Below are 17,609 nucleotides of genomic sequence, written 5' to 3'. Positions count from 1 at the left end.
CCATGGGCAACCTTCCTCCGAAGGAAACCCCCAACAACCAGGAACTCTTACAAGTTACTAAAAATGCTAAAAAACAGGGGTCTCTATGACATTTGGGGTGAGCAAAACCCGGGAGACATCAGCCATACATTCCAATCGGGACGCCATGATACAGTGTCCAGACTGGACAGCATTCTACTCACACAGGGTCTGATTCCCTCAGTAGAATCAACAAACATAGGTAACATTAAAATCACAGATCACGCCCCAGTAGAAGTCACTGTTAAAATAGGAGAAGGAACACAAACCACCCCATCCTGGTCCTTCAGTCCCATCCTAACTACAAACAAACAAATTAGAGAGAGTCTCACAAAAACCCTCCAAAACTACTTCAAAGAAAACGATGTAAACAATACAACAACCCCCCTCCTATGGGACGCAATGAAAGCGGTCACCAGAGGAGCTTGCATAAAAGAGAAAACATTCCTTAAAAAACAAACCTCCTCAAAAATTAGCAAAATAGAACAAGACATCACAGCCCTCTCATCACGCTACAAACAAACAGGATCTAAAAAACTCCTCAAACTTATAGAACAGAAAAGGAGAGAACTAGACTCCTTAGAAATCAACAAAACAATGATCAACATTCTATACTCTAAACAACGTTTCTATGAATATGGAGGGAAAAACTCCAGATTACTAGCAAATAGATGTAGGAAAAAAGCACTCAAAACAAGAATACACTGCATCACCAAAAAAGACGGCAACATAACATTCTCCCCCAAAGAAATAATTTCAGAATTTGCAGAATTTTACTCCAACCTATACACCTCCCATAACCCACCAGAGAGGGAAATCAAAAAATTTCTAGCAGGACTGACCATGCCTACCCTAACTGATGAGGAACAGGAATTCATGGATAGCCCTATCACCCCAGAGGAAATAGATGCGGTCCTCAAAAACTTGAAACCACACAAAGCCCCAGGCCCAGACGGCTTCACAGCAGAATTCTATAAGAAATTCAAAGAACCCTTGATGCCCTACATGACCCGCCTATTCAACGACATCATAAAAGGAGGCCCCATCCCCAAAACCTGGACCCACTCCAAAATAGTCTCCATCCCAAAACCACTAAAAGACAGCCTCAAAGTAGAATCATACCGCCCAATCTCATTAATAAACCAAGACTACAAGATATTCACATCAATCTTGGCCAACCGCCTAAAAATCTTCCTACACAAGTTAATAGCCCCAGACCAGACTGGCTTTGTCCCTGGCCGCAATATAACAGACCCCATCAGGAAACTACTGAACCTGATCGAACACAGCAAGGCAACCAAACTCCCATTGACAATTATGTCCCTAGACATACTCAAAGCCTTTGATTGCTTGGAGTGGAAATACATATTAGCAGTACTAACTAACATGAAATTTGGCCCCAACTTCCTACAAATCCTCAAACAAATATACTCCCAAGCCTCAGCAAAATGCAGAACTAACAATATGGATTCTAACACTATAGCTATCCAAAGAGGCACGAAACAAGGATGCCCACTGTCTCCCTTCTTATTTATCCTGGCTCTGGAACCCCTAGCAATCCGCATCCGAGCAGCCGCAGACATCAAGGGAGTGGAAATAAAAGGCAGGACCTATAAATTAGGGCTCTTTGCAGATGACCTAATGGTCACAACACCAGACCCCATAAGCACAGCAACCTCCCTAATCAGAGAACTCAACGCATTTGCAATGGTGTCGGGCCTACAGGTAAATTTCACAAAGTCAGAAGCTATGTGCTTCAACACCCCTCCTCACACCCAAAAAGAACTCACGAAGGTCACCAAAATAAAACTTTGCCACACCAAGTTCAGATACCTAGGGGTACAAATAACCAGAAACCTCAATAAATTATACCTCCACAACTACAAGCCCCTGTGGCGACAAATTAACAAAGACCTAAAGAGATGGAATAACATGAATTTCACTCTCTCAGACAAAATAGCCATGATCAAAATGATCACACTCCCAAAACTAACCTACCTATTCCAAACCCTCCCAATCTGGATCCCCTCAACCCAACTTCACAGTTGGCAGAGAAAACTACACTCTTTCATCTTCTCACATAAAAAACCAAGAATAAGCCCCAAATACCTGCACCTCCCCACCTCAGAAGGAGGATGGGGAATCCCCAACATAGAAGCATATTACAACGCCAACCAAATACGCCATATAATCCCATATATACTAGAAGATGAGACAAAACAATGGGTACACCTAGAGAGGGACACAATTGAAAACACCTGCACCACAACATACCCACTCCTCCCAAACAAACTAAAGAAAATTCCCACAACACTTAACAGGTACACACAGACCATGCTCAAAGCATGGAAAACACAAATAGGCAAACTATCCCCAACCCCATCCCCACTAATCCCCCTGGCACACCACCCATTATTCCACCATGCAGCACAAAACCTCAAGATAAAAACCTGGCGAACCAAAGGCTTGTATCGCCTAATAGACTTTTATAAAAATAACAAACCCTTGTCAACACAAGAAATACAAGACAAACTAGAAGACACCCAAATGCCCTGGTTAACACAACACCAACTACATGCCCTCTTAAACAACCCAACAGTAAAATCAGCAGCAACTAGGCCCCTGACAACCTTCGAAAACCTCCTCCTAACAACAAAGGGAAACGGTAAAGGGATGGTATCCGCAATATACAAAATACTACTCCAAAATCTCGCAAATCCCCTAGACGCAATCAAAAATCAATGGGAGAATGACATAGGCTATGAGATAAACCCCACTCAATGGACCAGAATGTGGTCTAAACCCCCCTTTAAATCCATATCAACGAAAAGAAAAGAACTCACACTGAAACTCACCTACAGGTGGTACCTAACACCAAGGAAACTAGCGCTAATACACCCAGGAACCTCACCAAAATGCTGGAGAGGGTGCACCTCCACAGGCACATACTTCCACATGTGGTGGGAGTGTCCCAAAATCCAACTATTCTGGACAACAGCCATACAAGAAATTTGTAAAATAACTAAGCAAGTAATAGACACCACCCCAGAATTGGCCCTACTAAACATCTTCCAAGACAACAATGCCCATTTACACCACAAAGAACTCATAACCCACCTGCTCTCAGCAGCCAGAAACACCATAACCAGACACTGGAGAGACCTGTCAGGAGTAAGCATGGACCAATGGTATCAAATAGTATGGGAAACAGCCCTACTAGAAAAATTAACTAATAAACTGAAACTGACACGGGGACAAACAGAAGAAGATGCCTTCACCCCGGTATGGCTCCCCTTTATCACACACACAGCCCAACAGGACAATGACAATAATCCACCAACAGCATACAAATCAATATGGCTAACCTGATCCAAAACACCCACCCACCTCACTCACACACGAAAACAAAGATCACCACAGCCAATCACAAGCAAACAATCACACCCTAGGCCAACCCCAACCTCTCTCACCACCAAAGGAACACAAGTGAACAACACAAGCAACGCTGACACCAAACTCTACATACATTAAACATAATAGAAACACCGCCACCCAATCCCACCCTTATCCATCTTCCCTCTCTCCACCCCCTTTCTCTTTTCTCTCCTTTTTTTATTTTTATTTTTATTTTCTTCTCCCCCTAATGCCTCAACAAATGAAACGGATTTGTAAAAATGTTACATGGGGAAAAATATATATGAGGCACTACACTTCTGTAAAACAAGAAAATCCTTAATAAAATATTAAAAAAAAAAAAAAAAAAAAAAAAAAGAACGCTCATACTGACACACAGGGGCAAGTGATAAGTGAGTTTCTCCTGATAAAAGAATCTGCGGGATCAGTTTTGCCAGGTTGGTGGTAAAATAAGGTATATGTCTGAGGTCTACGTAGAACCTGAACAACTTCCTTTCTTTTATCATAGCACAAGCATCTCTTAAAAGGATGTGTTGATGTGCTGCCTCAAGGCAATATTGATTTCCCCCCCTTCCCTGTAAAACACTTAAAGGATAGCAACATCTTCAAGAACACAGCCAAGTACCAAAGCCCAGTAGCAAAATACTTATACGTGACCAAAGAATTGATCAAGGAAGCAAGAAGGGCTTGCATGGGGTGGGAAACGTGCTCATTCTTGTTAACACGAGCATCTGATTTATGCTTAGCATCAAAATAAAATTATGAATTTTAGGTGCCTCAAGAGAAAGGGGTGTTTTTTTAAATCTTTTATTTCTGGTGGTGGTGTATTGTACAGAAACTAAAAGGCTATGCTGGAAGGACCATACCAGCGCGATAGTAGGAGGGCCATACAAACTAGTAGAGCAATTACTTTGCCTAAAGAAGGTCTTTGGCTCAATCCTAGGCATCTTCAGGTAGGCATCAAATGACTTTCTTCTGAAATGTTGGACAACTGCTGTCGGTCAGTGTATACAGTACTCAGCTAAGTGGACCGATGGTCTGATTTGATATAGGGTAGCTTCATCTTTAATATCACTTAGCCTTTTTTCAGTACAGTGGTACCTCGGGTTAAGAACAATTCATTCTGGAGGTCCGTTCTTAACCTGAAACTGTTCTTAACCTGAGGTACCACTTTCGCTAATGGGGTCTCCCGCCGTCGCTGCGCCACCACCACTCAGTTTCTGTTCTCATCCTGAAGTAAAGTTCTTAACTCGAGGTACTATTTCTGGGTTAGCGGAGTCTGTAACCTGAGGCGTCTGTAACCTGAGGTACTGCTGTATATGAAATGAGACAATGAAGGAATGATTACTCAAATAGAATGTGCATGGCTTCACAGCCAGACAGGAGAACGCAGGGTTAAAACTGGCTAGGATTTATTTATGTTTTTACTAAGTTGACCTGGAGATAATGGTGGCGGTATCCCATGCTATGCGCAGAAATAAAAATAAAAAATTCCTGTTCCTTGGAGGGTAGATGTTGAAGAGCAGGCTGGAACAGAACACTTTTTCTTAATACAAGTGTACTGTGTTCATAAATCTTTGGGGGTTTGGAGAGGAGGGAGGAGAGCATTCAGTCACATAACTATCAACAATCTGAGCTGATACAGTCCAGAAATAGTTTTACCATTTGACATACTGTCTGTGTAGTCAGCCTCTTAGTTCCTGGAAGGAGGGCTGGAACAAGCCAGGATGCTTGGTTGCCCATGCATTTAAAACTGACATTTTATTTTTAACCCAACTTTCTAGCCTTGTTTGAATCATTTTACGTCAAGCTATTTCCACATTAAAGGCTTGCACTTATGGGCAGTGTGAATGAAAAAGTGATGTTGGATGTGACCCTATAGAATGGGCTTTAGATAATATAAGCAAGTGTTCTTCAAAATAATAGCATATTTCTTCGGTGTAATTTCTTCTGTGTGCCAGCTAGCAGTGTGCCATTTCAAAGAATGTATAGATAGCTGCTGTGTGACCTCTTGGTTTCTTTTAATTGCAAGGTTTTTTAAAAAATGAAGGAACAATAAGGATCACACAAGATGAAGCTAATTTTTTCATGTACAGTTTTCTAGAATTCACCATGAAACTGGTTTTCCTGATTTCGTGTAGAATTGGTATAGTTGCTTTATCTTTGACAGGGAGTCCAAATACAAGCTCCTGTAAGGACTCAATTACCCACAATTATAAATTCAAGCAATACAATTTTATTTATTGCATCTAGTGCACCTTTCTAGAATTGATGCAATTCTATCAATTGCATATGTTTTAGATATCTGCATAGATAGTAATCATCTACATTAGTTAGAGGAAAAGAGTAAAACGGGATGCCCCCTTAACTATTTTGATAGTTTCTATGAACCCAATATTCAAGTTGACTAAATTGCACCTTATTAAAATCGTCAAAGATATCACAGGGGATTGACTATGATTGCAGTCAAAATGGAAAAAACCCTTTAGCAATGCAATTTTTAATATTTATTTTGCTTACTCTTAAGGCGCATGGTTTATTAGGAATGGTAACAGATTCCCTTTTATCTTATTTTGATCCAGTACCAGGATAGCATGTTAGGAAGTTTGGGAATAAAGTAGAATTTAGGAGTGAGGTCCAATTGTGGCAGCCCACTGACACAACAGCCAATCTGCTTGCAGGAATCCCAAATCCAGTGGATGGTGTGGGCTAGTGGAAGTGTACACAGTGTTAACCTATTGTATACTTCTGCTTGCACTATCACTTGCACAATGAAAATCACCTGTGCAAGCATGCCAGCTCTCCTACTTCTTGCACTAAACATTATGTTTGATCTATCCCTTGGTAATTAGTTTTCATTAAAACTGTGTGGATGTTGTATGCCTTGATACCTATTTCTAGTCTCAAATATTACTTTAAAAAAAATTTAACAATTTCAACATAACAAAATATCAAAACATATCATATTCATTATTTCCCCCTTTCCCCCCACCTCTCCATCGAAACCCCCCCCCCGAGACTTCCCTCAGCTCCTCTCTCTGATTTCTCAACACATGTTATTCTCTTGCCACTGTTCTTTTCTCGGGGTTTCCTCATTCTTCCATCCTTGTGCTATCAAGACTCTTGCCGCTGTTGTATGTTATCGTGGCCTTCTAAGTCCAATGCTTCTTCCTTTTCCAGTTTTATACAGTCCCTGATCCATACCAAACATGCAGCCTCATAATATCTATTCTCAAAGATTTAAACTAACTTCCTGCAGTGCAGGAATTGCAATGTATTTTGTTGGATCTAGAGTTGGGATTCCATGTACGGACAACAGTAATCTATCAGAAGCTTCTGTTGGAGGAATAGGAGAGACTTATTTTTAGTGATTCCCTCCCCAATCCCCTGTAGTCCTCTGCAGCAACTTTTTGAGGGGTGTGGGGCCCCTGGCAAAATCAGTGAAAATCACCTCCCCTTTCTCATGTAAGTGTCATTTTGCTGAGCACAAGTGTAACATTTTATGCCCCCCCCTGAATTCAGTATAGACTGAAAACTCTTCAGACTACTTAAACAGTGTTTTTTTCCCCCTCTTGAGGAGTGTTAGCTGAACGAAATGAAGCCATTTAAAATGTTGGGTATAGCTGCTGCAGAAAAGTCAGCGTAGCTGCTGCTTTGGTAAACAGCTCTGTAACTAGATGCAGTAATGTTTGACATTAAATGATCTGGGCTTAGAATTATCCAATTGGAATACATTGTGCTTTATGGCTTTGAGCACCTTAAATTTAGTACACAGTACATGCGTTCAAATTATCACTGTAATAGCTTGAAAGAACAAATACACCATTGTACAGAATGCAAATAATGCTTATTAAGCTTGCAGTTGATTCTTTCTGATAGATGAACCAAATTGCTGTCGGGCTGTATTTACTTGCACACAAACAGATGTGATTTTGCTCAAAATCAAGATAATTACTCCAGGCGTAGTTGTGTGTGTGCGCGCGCGCACACACACACATGTATAGAGTAAGCAACTGTTACGGCTGTATTTTAAATCATTCTGGCTTAATGAACAGACTTTCATGTTGCCCTTTTGAAGGAGGCAGGCAGCCTTACTAGTTTCACCAGCATAAAGCACTGGTACAACTGGTGAACTAGTTATTCCAGTTTGTGGGCTGAGAATTGTAGCTGTCGTTTAATAACACCTGAACATGCCTTATCTGGAAATTCATTGCCAGCTCTTTGCCTACTCAAAACAGTTGTGGTATATAGCTGAAGGCTGAATTGGTCATTACATGCCCTCCCCATCTCCAGAGAAAGGTGCATTGGGAGAGGCTGATGAAGTAGAGAAGTGGGCGGGTATCTTCAGCCTTTCCGAGCTGTAAAGATGTGTTTGTAATAGACTGAGCACATTTCCCCCTGGCAGTTCTACGCATCACTCTTTCCCCACTCCCTCAGCTGCTTTGCATGGGGTAATTTACCAATCATTTCTGGGGCTTAATCCTGCTTCAGTTTCCTACTGACATGATGCAGGCAGGAATGAAACCAATAATACAAAAAATTGTTCTCCAGGTTTTAGGCTCTCTCTCTCTCTCAATAAAAGCATTGGCGCTTCGGTTCACTTGGTGGTTACAGAGTTCTTTTGCCTTGCGGTTGGGCAATGGGTTTGTTACATCGCCTTATGCTTTTATACCAGGTTTTTCATACGGCCGTTGTGTAACAGTTCTGTGTTTGTTGTGCATTTGAAATGAGTAATGGCTGGTTCTATAAGGTGATTTTTTTAAAAAATGCACAAGATACTAATACAGTGGTACCTTGATTTGCGAACAGCCTACTTTACGACCATTTTTGGATTACGACCAATTCAAACCCAGAAATGCACATCCTGGTTTGCAAACTTTTTTTGGATTATGACCCTTTTTTGGATTATGAACAATTCTTTTGGATTACAACCTGTGGTTATTTTTGGAGGCCCCATTGGCAAAAGCGTGCCTTGGGTTACGACCTGTTTTGGTTTACGAACGGACCTCCGGAACGGATTATGCTCATAAACCAAGGTACCACTGTATTAGTGCATAAGCAGTTGTGAGCCAAAAATAGTCCCGCATCCAAATTATTTTGACTACAACCTTTAAAGGACACAAGTTATTCACTTTGGGGACATAACGGGTATGTTACAAACAATGCTAAGAAATGGAGGCCTCGAAGGGAATAATTTTGAGCAATGTTACTTAGGAGTTCTTGATATCCGAACAAGCAGGCAACGAACAGCATATAATCTGCACGTTGTGCGGCAGCTTTAAATATATATTAGGAAAGAAGCAGATGCTTTCGTTGTGAAATTGACATGTAAAATAGCAGTCTCCCTCAGCAGGGTGCAGCTCTATCTGTGACTCCTTCACATGTAATGAATAGCTAATTTATGCTCTATAGTCCACAAGAGACTGGAGGGAGATGAGGAGTTGGGGGAGTGCTCTGGCAACCAGCGTCAGCAGGATGTGGTGAGATGTGCTTTTAATGGAAGCAAATCCAAGGATACTTTGGGGGTGGGTGGGTAAGGGAGGGTTAATTTATAAAGAGGATTGCTCATCTGTTACTTTGTGTTAAATTTCATTTATTGCTACAAATGGACAGGCAGACATTTGTTCATGTTGCAATAAGAGGAACTGGCAGGCATTGGTTTCTGAATAATGGGGAGGGGGAAGTTGTGAGGAGATCTGCTGAGGAATTTGCACTGGAGAATGGACCAGTTTTCTCTCTTCTCATCCAGTGACAACTGCAGGCTTCTCTCCAATCGCTGTCACATGAATGCCCATCTGTTGAGGAGACCTCAAATTTCCAAGAGGTATATGAGTAGAGATACATTAAACCTCTCCCCTCTTTTTGTGAAAATAGTTTGTCAATAACTAGATACCTGATCCGCTAACCATGGTTAAAACCTAAATTATGTAATAATAGCATGAAATTTGTAGACTCAAATATAAGCCTTTCGACACTCTCCCCACTCCCATTCTTAGAGGGTAAAGTAGTTTTTACAGCATCTGTTGTGATTTCGCAACCAAATGGTGATTCTGGAAGAAGAAAACAGAGGAAGTGTTTTGAGGCTCTTGTTTTCCGCAGTTGTTATCAGAAAAGACAGCTTTCTACTACATAAACAGGAAAGACAAGATAAAGTATTGTAGTAACCTAAACCTACAAATCTTTGTTAGACTGTGGCCTCATTCTCACTGAGGTGGCAAACCTATGTCTGGGCTCTGTGATGCAAGGCTGCAGGTAGGAGCTCACATGACATAATGCTCCTTATGAAATTCGTTACATGAATATAGTTCTTCAGAAGTCACTAGTGTTGCCCTTCACTTTGTGTGTGTAGGCTTTGATTGGAGTAAAGTAAAGGTCAAGGTGCTGTAGGGAGAGTGATATTATTTTGGAACAAACATTAATTCCTCTGCATGGAGACAAATTTTTAACATTGCTTTACCGTAGCTGAAAAGTATTGAACAGGAAGTAATCTTTGGCTCTTCTGGGAGAATAGAAACAAAAGCTGTAAGTTTTAAAAGTGAATGGAAGGGTAAAAAGAATGGGTTATTTTAGGTTTGTTTTAACATGTGATTGACTTAGTGAGGTGGCTGAACATTTCTCTCTACATCATACTTGTCTGTCTGTCTGTCTTTTTGTCTCTAAACTGATATTATGGGTGGTTTATGTGTGGCAGCTGAGAACTCTGTGACTTGGTTTGGCAGGTTCCTGCCAGTAAAGTTCTTAGTTTTGCCTATTGGAAACAACACACCCCTTTGAGGAGCTCAGTGTGCGTAGTGCTGTGGCAAGGCAGTTAGAGAACATTGGATTTAGTGTGATGTCCTCATTTATAGAATTATAGAATTGTAGAGGTGGAAGGGACCCTGGGGGTCATCTAGACCAACACCCTGCGATGCAAGAATCTGAGTTAAAGCATCATGGAATTGTACTGAGCTGTGCATATTTGTGTCTTGAGATCTACAGATCCTTATGGGGAAGGGCTGTAGCTCAGTGGTAGAGCATCTGCTTTGCGTGCAGAAGGTCCCTTGTTGAATCCTCTGCATCTCCTGGTGGGACTGAGTATTTCCCCCGTCAGGCGGTATAGACGATACTGAGCTGGAAGGACCAATGTTCTGACCAATGTTTAGTCATCCAGTACAGGTTTAACGTTGAAGGGAGATGAGCTGAATTCTTGCTGTGCATACTACAGTGGTACCTCAGGTTACAAACACTTCGGGTTACAGACTCCACTAACCTGGAGGTAGTACCTCGGGTTAAGAACTTTACCTCAGGATGAGAACAGAAATCCTGCACCAGCGGCACAGTGGCAGCGGGAGGCCCCATTAGCTAAAGTGGTACCTCAGGTTAAGAATGGTTTCAGGTTAAGAACGGACCTCCAGAACAAATTACCGTAAGTTCGTATCCAGAGGTACCACTGTACTGGCTTTTTCAGCTGATGGCTAAGTTTGTGGGATATAGCAGCTACTTGACATGAAAACTGATCAGGTGGAAGTTGAGAATAACAGATGGGTGCAGGGGACTAGCAAATGGAGTTCTGTCAAAAACATTATCACTTGGCCTTGTAGTCTGAACTGGGTTAAAGATGCAAGTGGTCATAATGAGAACAGGAAGTTCTGTCTCAAGCAAATCTTACTTTAACCTTGGACATTATCACTTGTTTCCTCTGTGACTGGATGTCTGGCCATTATCATGCTTGGTCCCAGTTTGTGGGGTGTCCGTCAGCCCTTGTGCCCCTTCAGAGAGAGCCTAGTTTAGGGTTGCCTGACCACAATGTTAGGCACTTGACTAGGAGCCTTGGTCTTTCCAGGCAGCTGGAATTTTGAGGTTGGTGTCGTGTGACCATCCCACGTCCTCATCTTGGAAGTGTTCGCTGCTGCGGTTTTCTGTGGCCTTTTATTGCTGTCTTGACTGGAAACTATACGAGGTTACAGTAAAAAGTAAAATTATACCGAAGAAAGAAGGATAACGTCCAGAAGAGAGAAAAACCTCCATATGAAAATTGCCAACAGCATGTATAGCAAGTCTCAAGTTGGCTAAATGTGTTTGTGTTCCTTCTTCTCTTGCTTAATCATTTCAGTTCTAGAGCTGCTTTGTAGTTGCTACAAGCCATACTTGAATCAAGAGAGGCCACAGGTGTTCTTTGGGTTTGTATGAACCCTGTACCTGTGTTTCAGTACTGTATAAAGGTAAAGGTAAAGGTAAAGGTACCCCTGCCCGTACAGGCCAGTCTTGACAGACTCTAGGGTTGTGCGCCCATCTCACTCAAGAGGCCAGCGCTGTCCGGAGACACTTCCGGGTCACGTGGCCAGCGTGACATCGCTGCTCTGGCGAGCCAGAGCTGCACACGGAAACGCCGTTTACCTTCCCGCCAGTAAGCGGTCCCTATTTATCTACTTGCACCCGGGGGTGCTTTCGAACTGCTAGGTTGGCAGGCGCTGGGACCGAGCAACGGGAGCGCACCCCGCCGTGGGGATTCGAACCGCCGACCTTTTGATCGGCAAGCCCTAGGCGCTGAGGCTTTTACCCACAGCGCCACCCGTGTCCCTCAGTACTGTATAGAGCCATGCAATATCCTCACAGTTAGAGAGGAGCAGTTGTGGGATGCTTCCACTGGTAGAAAAGGGACACTATTGCCACTGATTTCTCCTTGCCCCTCCTCTTCCCTCCCTGAAAATCTCCAGATGGGAGGGCTGTGGAGTGCTGCAGGGGAAAGGGTTAATCGGCACAAATCACCTCCACCATTAAGAGTCTCTGCTGGATCAAAGACCCTTCTGTGAACAGATGGAGCCCCTCCTTTTGCGGAGGGGAAACTCAAGATCATAGAATCATAGAGTTGGAAGGGGCCACAAGGGTCATCTAGTCCAAATTCCTACAATGCAGGAATCTTTTGCCCAACGTGGGGCTTGAATCCACAACCCCGAGATTAAGAGTCTCATGTTCTACCAAGCCACTGAGTTGATATCAAAACTTTGCATTACTGTAGATGCTTTTTTAAAAATAGTACATTTCAATGGGGTGGGGGGAGCTGATTGCCTAAACATTAATGCTGGGTAAGACTTCTGGTTTCCCCCCTGTAAAGACAGTCTCTCATCGACTTTTCATACCATTGACCATGGTATCCTCCTGGACCATCTCTGGAGAGTAGGAATTGGGGGCACTGTATTACAGTGGTTCTGATTCTCCCTTCAGGACCGAGTCCAGAGGCAGTAGCATTGGGAGAGTGTTTTTGCCCCCCTGGTGGCTACGTTATGGGGTGCCACATTTAATACCTCCATGAAGCCGCTGGGAGTGGTCATCAGGTGTTTTGGGATGAGGTGCCATCAGTATGCTGATGACACTAGCTCTACTTTTTCATAACATCTTTTTTAGTGATACTGTTTTATCTTATTTGTAAATCAATTCAAGGGTTTTTTTTTAAAACACACTCAAGCAGTATATACATTTTATGAATAAATTAAATTAATTAATGTCTTTTATGGTCAGGAAGAGATTACTAATTGAAAATTATGTGGGAAATGGATTGGATTCCTATGGGCAGGTAGAGAACCAGTGTCGCTCCAAAAGGAATTCATGAATCATAGCTCAGTGCTTTAGTTCTCTTCCCTCCCTTTCCGTTTTGGTTTGTCTTGCCTTTCACTTCATTAACATTCATTTGCTAACAAGACACACCCGAAGTTGCTCACATCAATCTTTTGTATCACAATGCTTTGGACATGCAAAATTGATACCCTTTATTTAATCTTTGATACTCCTTATCTAATCGTTGGTACAAGAGTCGTGTTGGTACTGTGACTGGTTTTATTTGAAATAGCTTTTAATACATAACTACAGGCTAGGACAAATCTACAGTCGACCTTTGTGGACAGAGGACATTTCAAAAGTGGATTAAATGTGCAGTAAAAGTGCACTGTAGGTCCTTTCCTGGATTGTATTACTTTGCATTACAGGCAAGGTATCACATATTTAAATGCTTTCCCCACAACTAAGTATATATGATAAATTTAGCACAGCACAGAACGGTAGGATACGCTTTCCTACCCCGCATGCAAGTTTTCTGAGTGCAAGGGATCCTCTTCTGCATGGGGGGAACATTATGTCATGCAACTTTCCTCAGTGACATGTACATCCTCACAAAAGTGTTTTGCCATGGTTATGATGGTGTAGCTTGGCTTTTCTTCTCCTCCTCCTCCTCCAAAGTCTGTGCTGAAGTTGCAGTAGGCATATGTGGTACTTGAAGGCCAATGTTAAAGTTTGTGTAGGCCTATTAGGAGTAAATGTTATAGCAGAAGGATGTTCTGCTAAGTCTGTGCTGAAGTTGCAGTAGGCATATGTGGTACTTGAAGGCCAATGTTAAAGTTTGTGTAGGCCTATTAGGAGTAAATGTTATAGCAGAAGGATGTTCTGCTAACTGCACTCTACCTATTTTGGCTGCATACACATTTACACAAGGGGAAAATATGTATATGCATAATGGCCATTTCACTCATGTGCATTCTTCCCTTAAGAGCACTGCATAACTAAGATTAAGTGTTTGTGGTATTTCTAGGTCTGAACACATGGGTAAACTCATCAGTGATCTAGAAATGGTTATTTCTTCCTGTGAAGGTGTATTCTCATTATCAGGCTGTGAAACAAATACAGATGAACAGTATAGAATTAATTGAGTAACCTCTACAGAACCACTGAATATTGTTTTGACATTCATGTGAACTCTTTTTCTTCTTCACACTGAAACCAGTTAAGTCCTGCCAGATTCCACTGATGGAAGGTTCTAACTAGTGTTTGCTGTCTGTGGAGCTGGAAAATGTACTGCCATGAGAGTTCTAAAGTAATGGAGGCTTAGCGCACTGGCCTGTTCAGTCTGTTTCCTGTTTTTTTCTGTAGTCATTTTCTACCACAATGACCACTTTGTGTGTACGAAGCTATTTATATGCACACTGTTCCTTTGGGTGACTTTTAGTGGCTGCTGCCGAAGACCACAGTTGCTGTCTAAGACTGTCTCTATTTAAAACTTCATTCTACTTGTTGATGAACTACAGTGCTTTTCTCACTTAAAATGGCAATCGTAGACACTTGACTGAATTGTCCTTTTTTATTCTTTTGTTTCTTCAATGAACAGGTTTCCACCTGAGTGGCACAGTGACGGAGCCTGCAATGCAATCGGAGCCAGAAACTGTTTGCAATGTAGCTATCAGCTTTGATCGTTGCAAGATTACCTCAGTGACCTGTAGCTGTGGAAACAAAGACATATTTTACTGTGCCCACGTCGTGGCACTTTCTTTGTACCGGATTCGCAAGCCAGATCAGGTCAAACTGCATCTTCCCATTTCAGAGACTCTCTTTCAAATGAACAGAGACCAACTACAAAAGTTTGTACAGTATTTGATCACAGTGCACCATACAGAAGTTTTGCCAACTGCTCAGAAATTAGCAGATGAAATCCTTTCTCAGAATTCAGAGATCAATCAAGTTCATGGTGAGTTAGCTTCCTGTACAGCGTACAGGCTTACTGATATTCTTCTATCTGTGGTGATGTACTGGACTTTATGGATTCACCTGCAAGTACAGTTACAGCAATAAAAGACACATTTCACCTTGGACTTCTTTAGGCAATGCAGTGAAAGACTTGACTGAAAACAGCTAGTAAGGAACGTTACACATACTTTTCGGAAGGATGATCATAATAGGCCCAGTTAATACTGGGAGGGAATATAATACGTTCAGTTGCTTGAGGTCCAAGCAGATATGGAATTATCAGGAACAGGACAAAACAAAGGATGGCTTCTGTAGCTGCTTAAGTGTATATTGTGTGGGGAGGCAGTACTCTGAAAACTTCAGTAGTGTCTAATGCCATCACTATGATATGCCTGGATGGAGAGCAATACTTGACCAAACCATGTTCCAAAGGTTGCAGATGATTGCGACTTCATATGGTTTTATAGGCATCCTATGATAGTTCTTGAGCAACTATAGTGTCAAAAACTAACAATGGTAGTTAGTCCCATAAATAACACAGGAAGGATTTTATTTGGAAACATTTGTATACCAGATTTCAGGCAGTGTATAGCATGGAACAAATACAAAAAAAAAACCCCAACCTCCTCAATTAAGACAGCAAATGAAACTTTAAAGCAGGTGGAAACTTTCAGTAAATCAGTAAAATCTGTTCAAATACCTGGGTAAAGAAACAGAATGTTTGGTAGCTAAATGTTAGACTTCTGGACACGTTGAACTATTTTCAGGGATACCAGGGTCCACAACATGACATACGTGAGGCTGAGAAGACACAGGGGTTTTGCCTAAATCTGCATCTTCATCTTAGGAATGTCTTATCAATAAGCAACATAATGAAATAAGTTCACAGCAATGACTGTGTAAACACAGCCTTAGAAATTTTCTTGTACCATGACTGTCCAAAATATAGGCTCCTGGAGTCCTCAGTGTGGGCATCACAGGACCTTTTGCTTCACTCTGCTTTACTTGGAGCTAGAGCTAATATACATGGAAGAAAATATAACTCAGCAATGGATAGCACAGGGTTGTTCAGCACCAGTATCTCCCATTGTTCCCTATAAATTAGCAACTAATGTGTCAAGGATTATGCGATGCATAAGGCAGCGTAGGGATTTGAACACGAGCCTTGTGTATCACTTGCTTTTTACACCCAAGAGGGAAGGGTATAGAGTGGTTGGTGGTGTGCAATAGATGAGTACTTGAATGACAACACCTGTTTAGGGTACCAGGATGGATGAGACAGCTGTTTTGGCAGATTTTTAAGGGTTATGTTAAAGTAGGGTTTATATGGTGGAGAATTGCCATCTGTGGGAAGGAAGGATCCTTTGGGGTGCAGTAGCAGTGGTGCCAAAGGAATTTGGAGTGGCAGTATATGGAAAGGAGTCATATTGGGGTTGGAAAGTGAGGCGTATTTTGTAGAAGCTAACTGGGTGCTATTTACCAAGGCAAGGGATTTATTCTGAAAAATGTTTATGTTGCTCCAGGCATCTGTGAGGTGGGGAAGTTGGCTTTTCAACCATCTTGAGTTCCAACTCCTCTCACCCAGCAACCCATCCCCCTTATTTAAGTATCTCCCATTTTAATTATTCTGTATATAGGAATATGTCCTATAAAGGGTGTGTAGAAAACAGTGTTGTTTACATGGTACACACAAATAGCCTGCCCCATGGAGCACTGAGCTGCTACGATAGAAAGGCAGTTTCAAGTGGTGTCCCACTGCCATACGCTCCTGAGATGGCTTTCAGTCTGTTTATGGAGGTGTTTACAGAGAGGTTCTGAAGATTTTATGGAAGAAACAAGTTTTGAATGTGTTCTAGAGCTGTGTCTAGATACGTTGAACCTCTTCCGTCTCCATATGTGTCATTCTTTTAGTTTTTATAACTAAGCTTGACAAAAACTAGTTAGTACTGAAGTAAAAAGTATGAGGAAAAGTCTGTTTCAGCCTTTAATATGGTAAGCTGTACTGTCTTGATTGTGATACCCATCCCTCATCTGAAAACTACATAATAGTTGACTTGTGGCAGTAGATTTTCTTAGTGAACTTTGTCCCCAAAGAGGTATACAGAACTTGTTTGGTTGCAGCTGTTGGAATTATTAGAACATCAGTCATGAATGTCAGTCATGCAGCTGATAAGATGGCTACACTGACCAGAGCTGTTCTGATTCTGCGCATTAGCTCCTTTGCAGAAAAGGATTGAAACAATGAAGTCCTACCTGTGAACCGGGATTTTAAAGCACAGCTTGGCCACGTTCAAATTGGTAGATCAGGCGAATAATTCTCTTGTTGTGGCATTTTAAAAACAAAAACAACACTGGTCAAACTGGCCCTGGGAAGACTTAAATGTCACATGTTTTTCATTAGTCCCCCCCCCCTTACAGTTTATCTTTAGAATGCCACTAGGATGCTTTCAACAGTCTTAATTGTTCTATCATAAACTTTGTCCTGGGACATTTATAGAATACTGACTAGAAAAACTCGGCACATCTTTATTTTCTTGCTGGAAAGGTTGTGTGGTATTTGCAGCTCTGATTACCCAATTCTTTTCCTCCCCTGCCCTGTAGTTATCAGAAAGGTACAACTCCATAGGGGATACCATGCCCATTCAGTTATGCAGTTACCAGCTGCCCATGTTCATGATACCGGTATC

General features: G+C 41.8%; 2 protein-coding genes across 6 annotated transcripts in view; one reads left to right on the top strand and one right to left on the bottom strand.

Annotated features, from left to right (window-relative positions):
* SMIM15 (small integral membrane protein 15) overlaps window positions 1-17,609 on the bottom strand; it is a 444,121-nt gene that overhangs the window by 108,388 nt on the left and 318,124 nt on the right. The gene's annotated exons all lie outside the window — the stretch shown is intronic.
* ZSWIM6 (zinc finger SWIM-type containing 6) overlaps window positions 1-17,609 on the top strand; it is a 101,813-nt gene that overhangs the window by 36,992 nt on the left and 47,212 nt on the right. For 3 of the 4 annotated variants that reach the window (XM_077936339.1, XM_077936338.1, XM_028747969.2), the window contains exon 2: window positions 14,567-14,923. The exons of the other annotated variant lie outside the window; for it this stretch is intronic. In XM_077936339.1, the coding sequence (XP_077792465.1) occupies window positions 14,567-14,923 (357 nt within the window). The remainder of the gene's footprint in view (window positions 1-14,566; window positions 14,924-17,609) is intronic. 4 annotated transcript variants of the gene reach the window in all.

This window comes from Podarcis muralis, chromosome 11 (genome assembly GCF_964188315.1).
Source record: "Podarcis muralis chromosome 11, rPodMur119.hap1.1, whole genome shotgun sequence".
In the NCBI taxonomy this organism is placed as follows: Eukaryota; Metazoa; Chordata; class Lepidosauria; order Squamata; family Lacertidae; genus Podarcis; species Podarcis muralis.
Note: the sequence above shows the minus strand (reverse complement) of the source record. Positions and strands in the feature narration are given on the sequence as shown.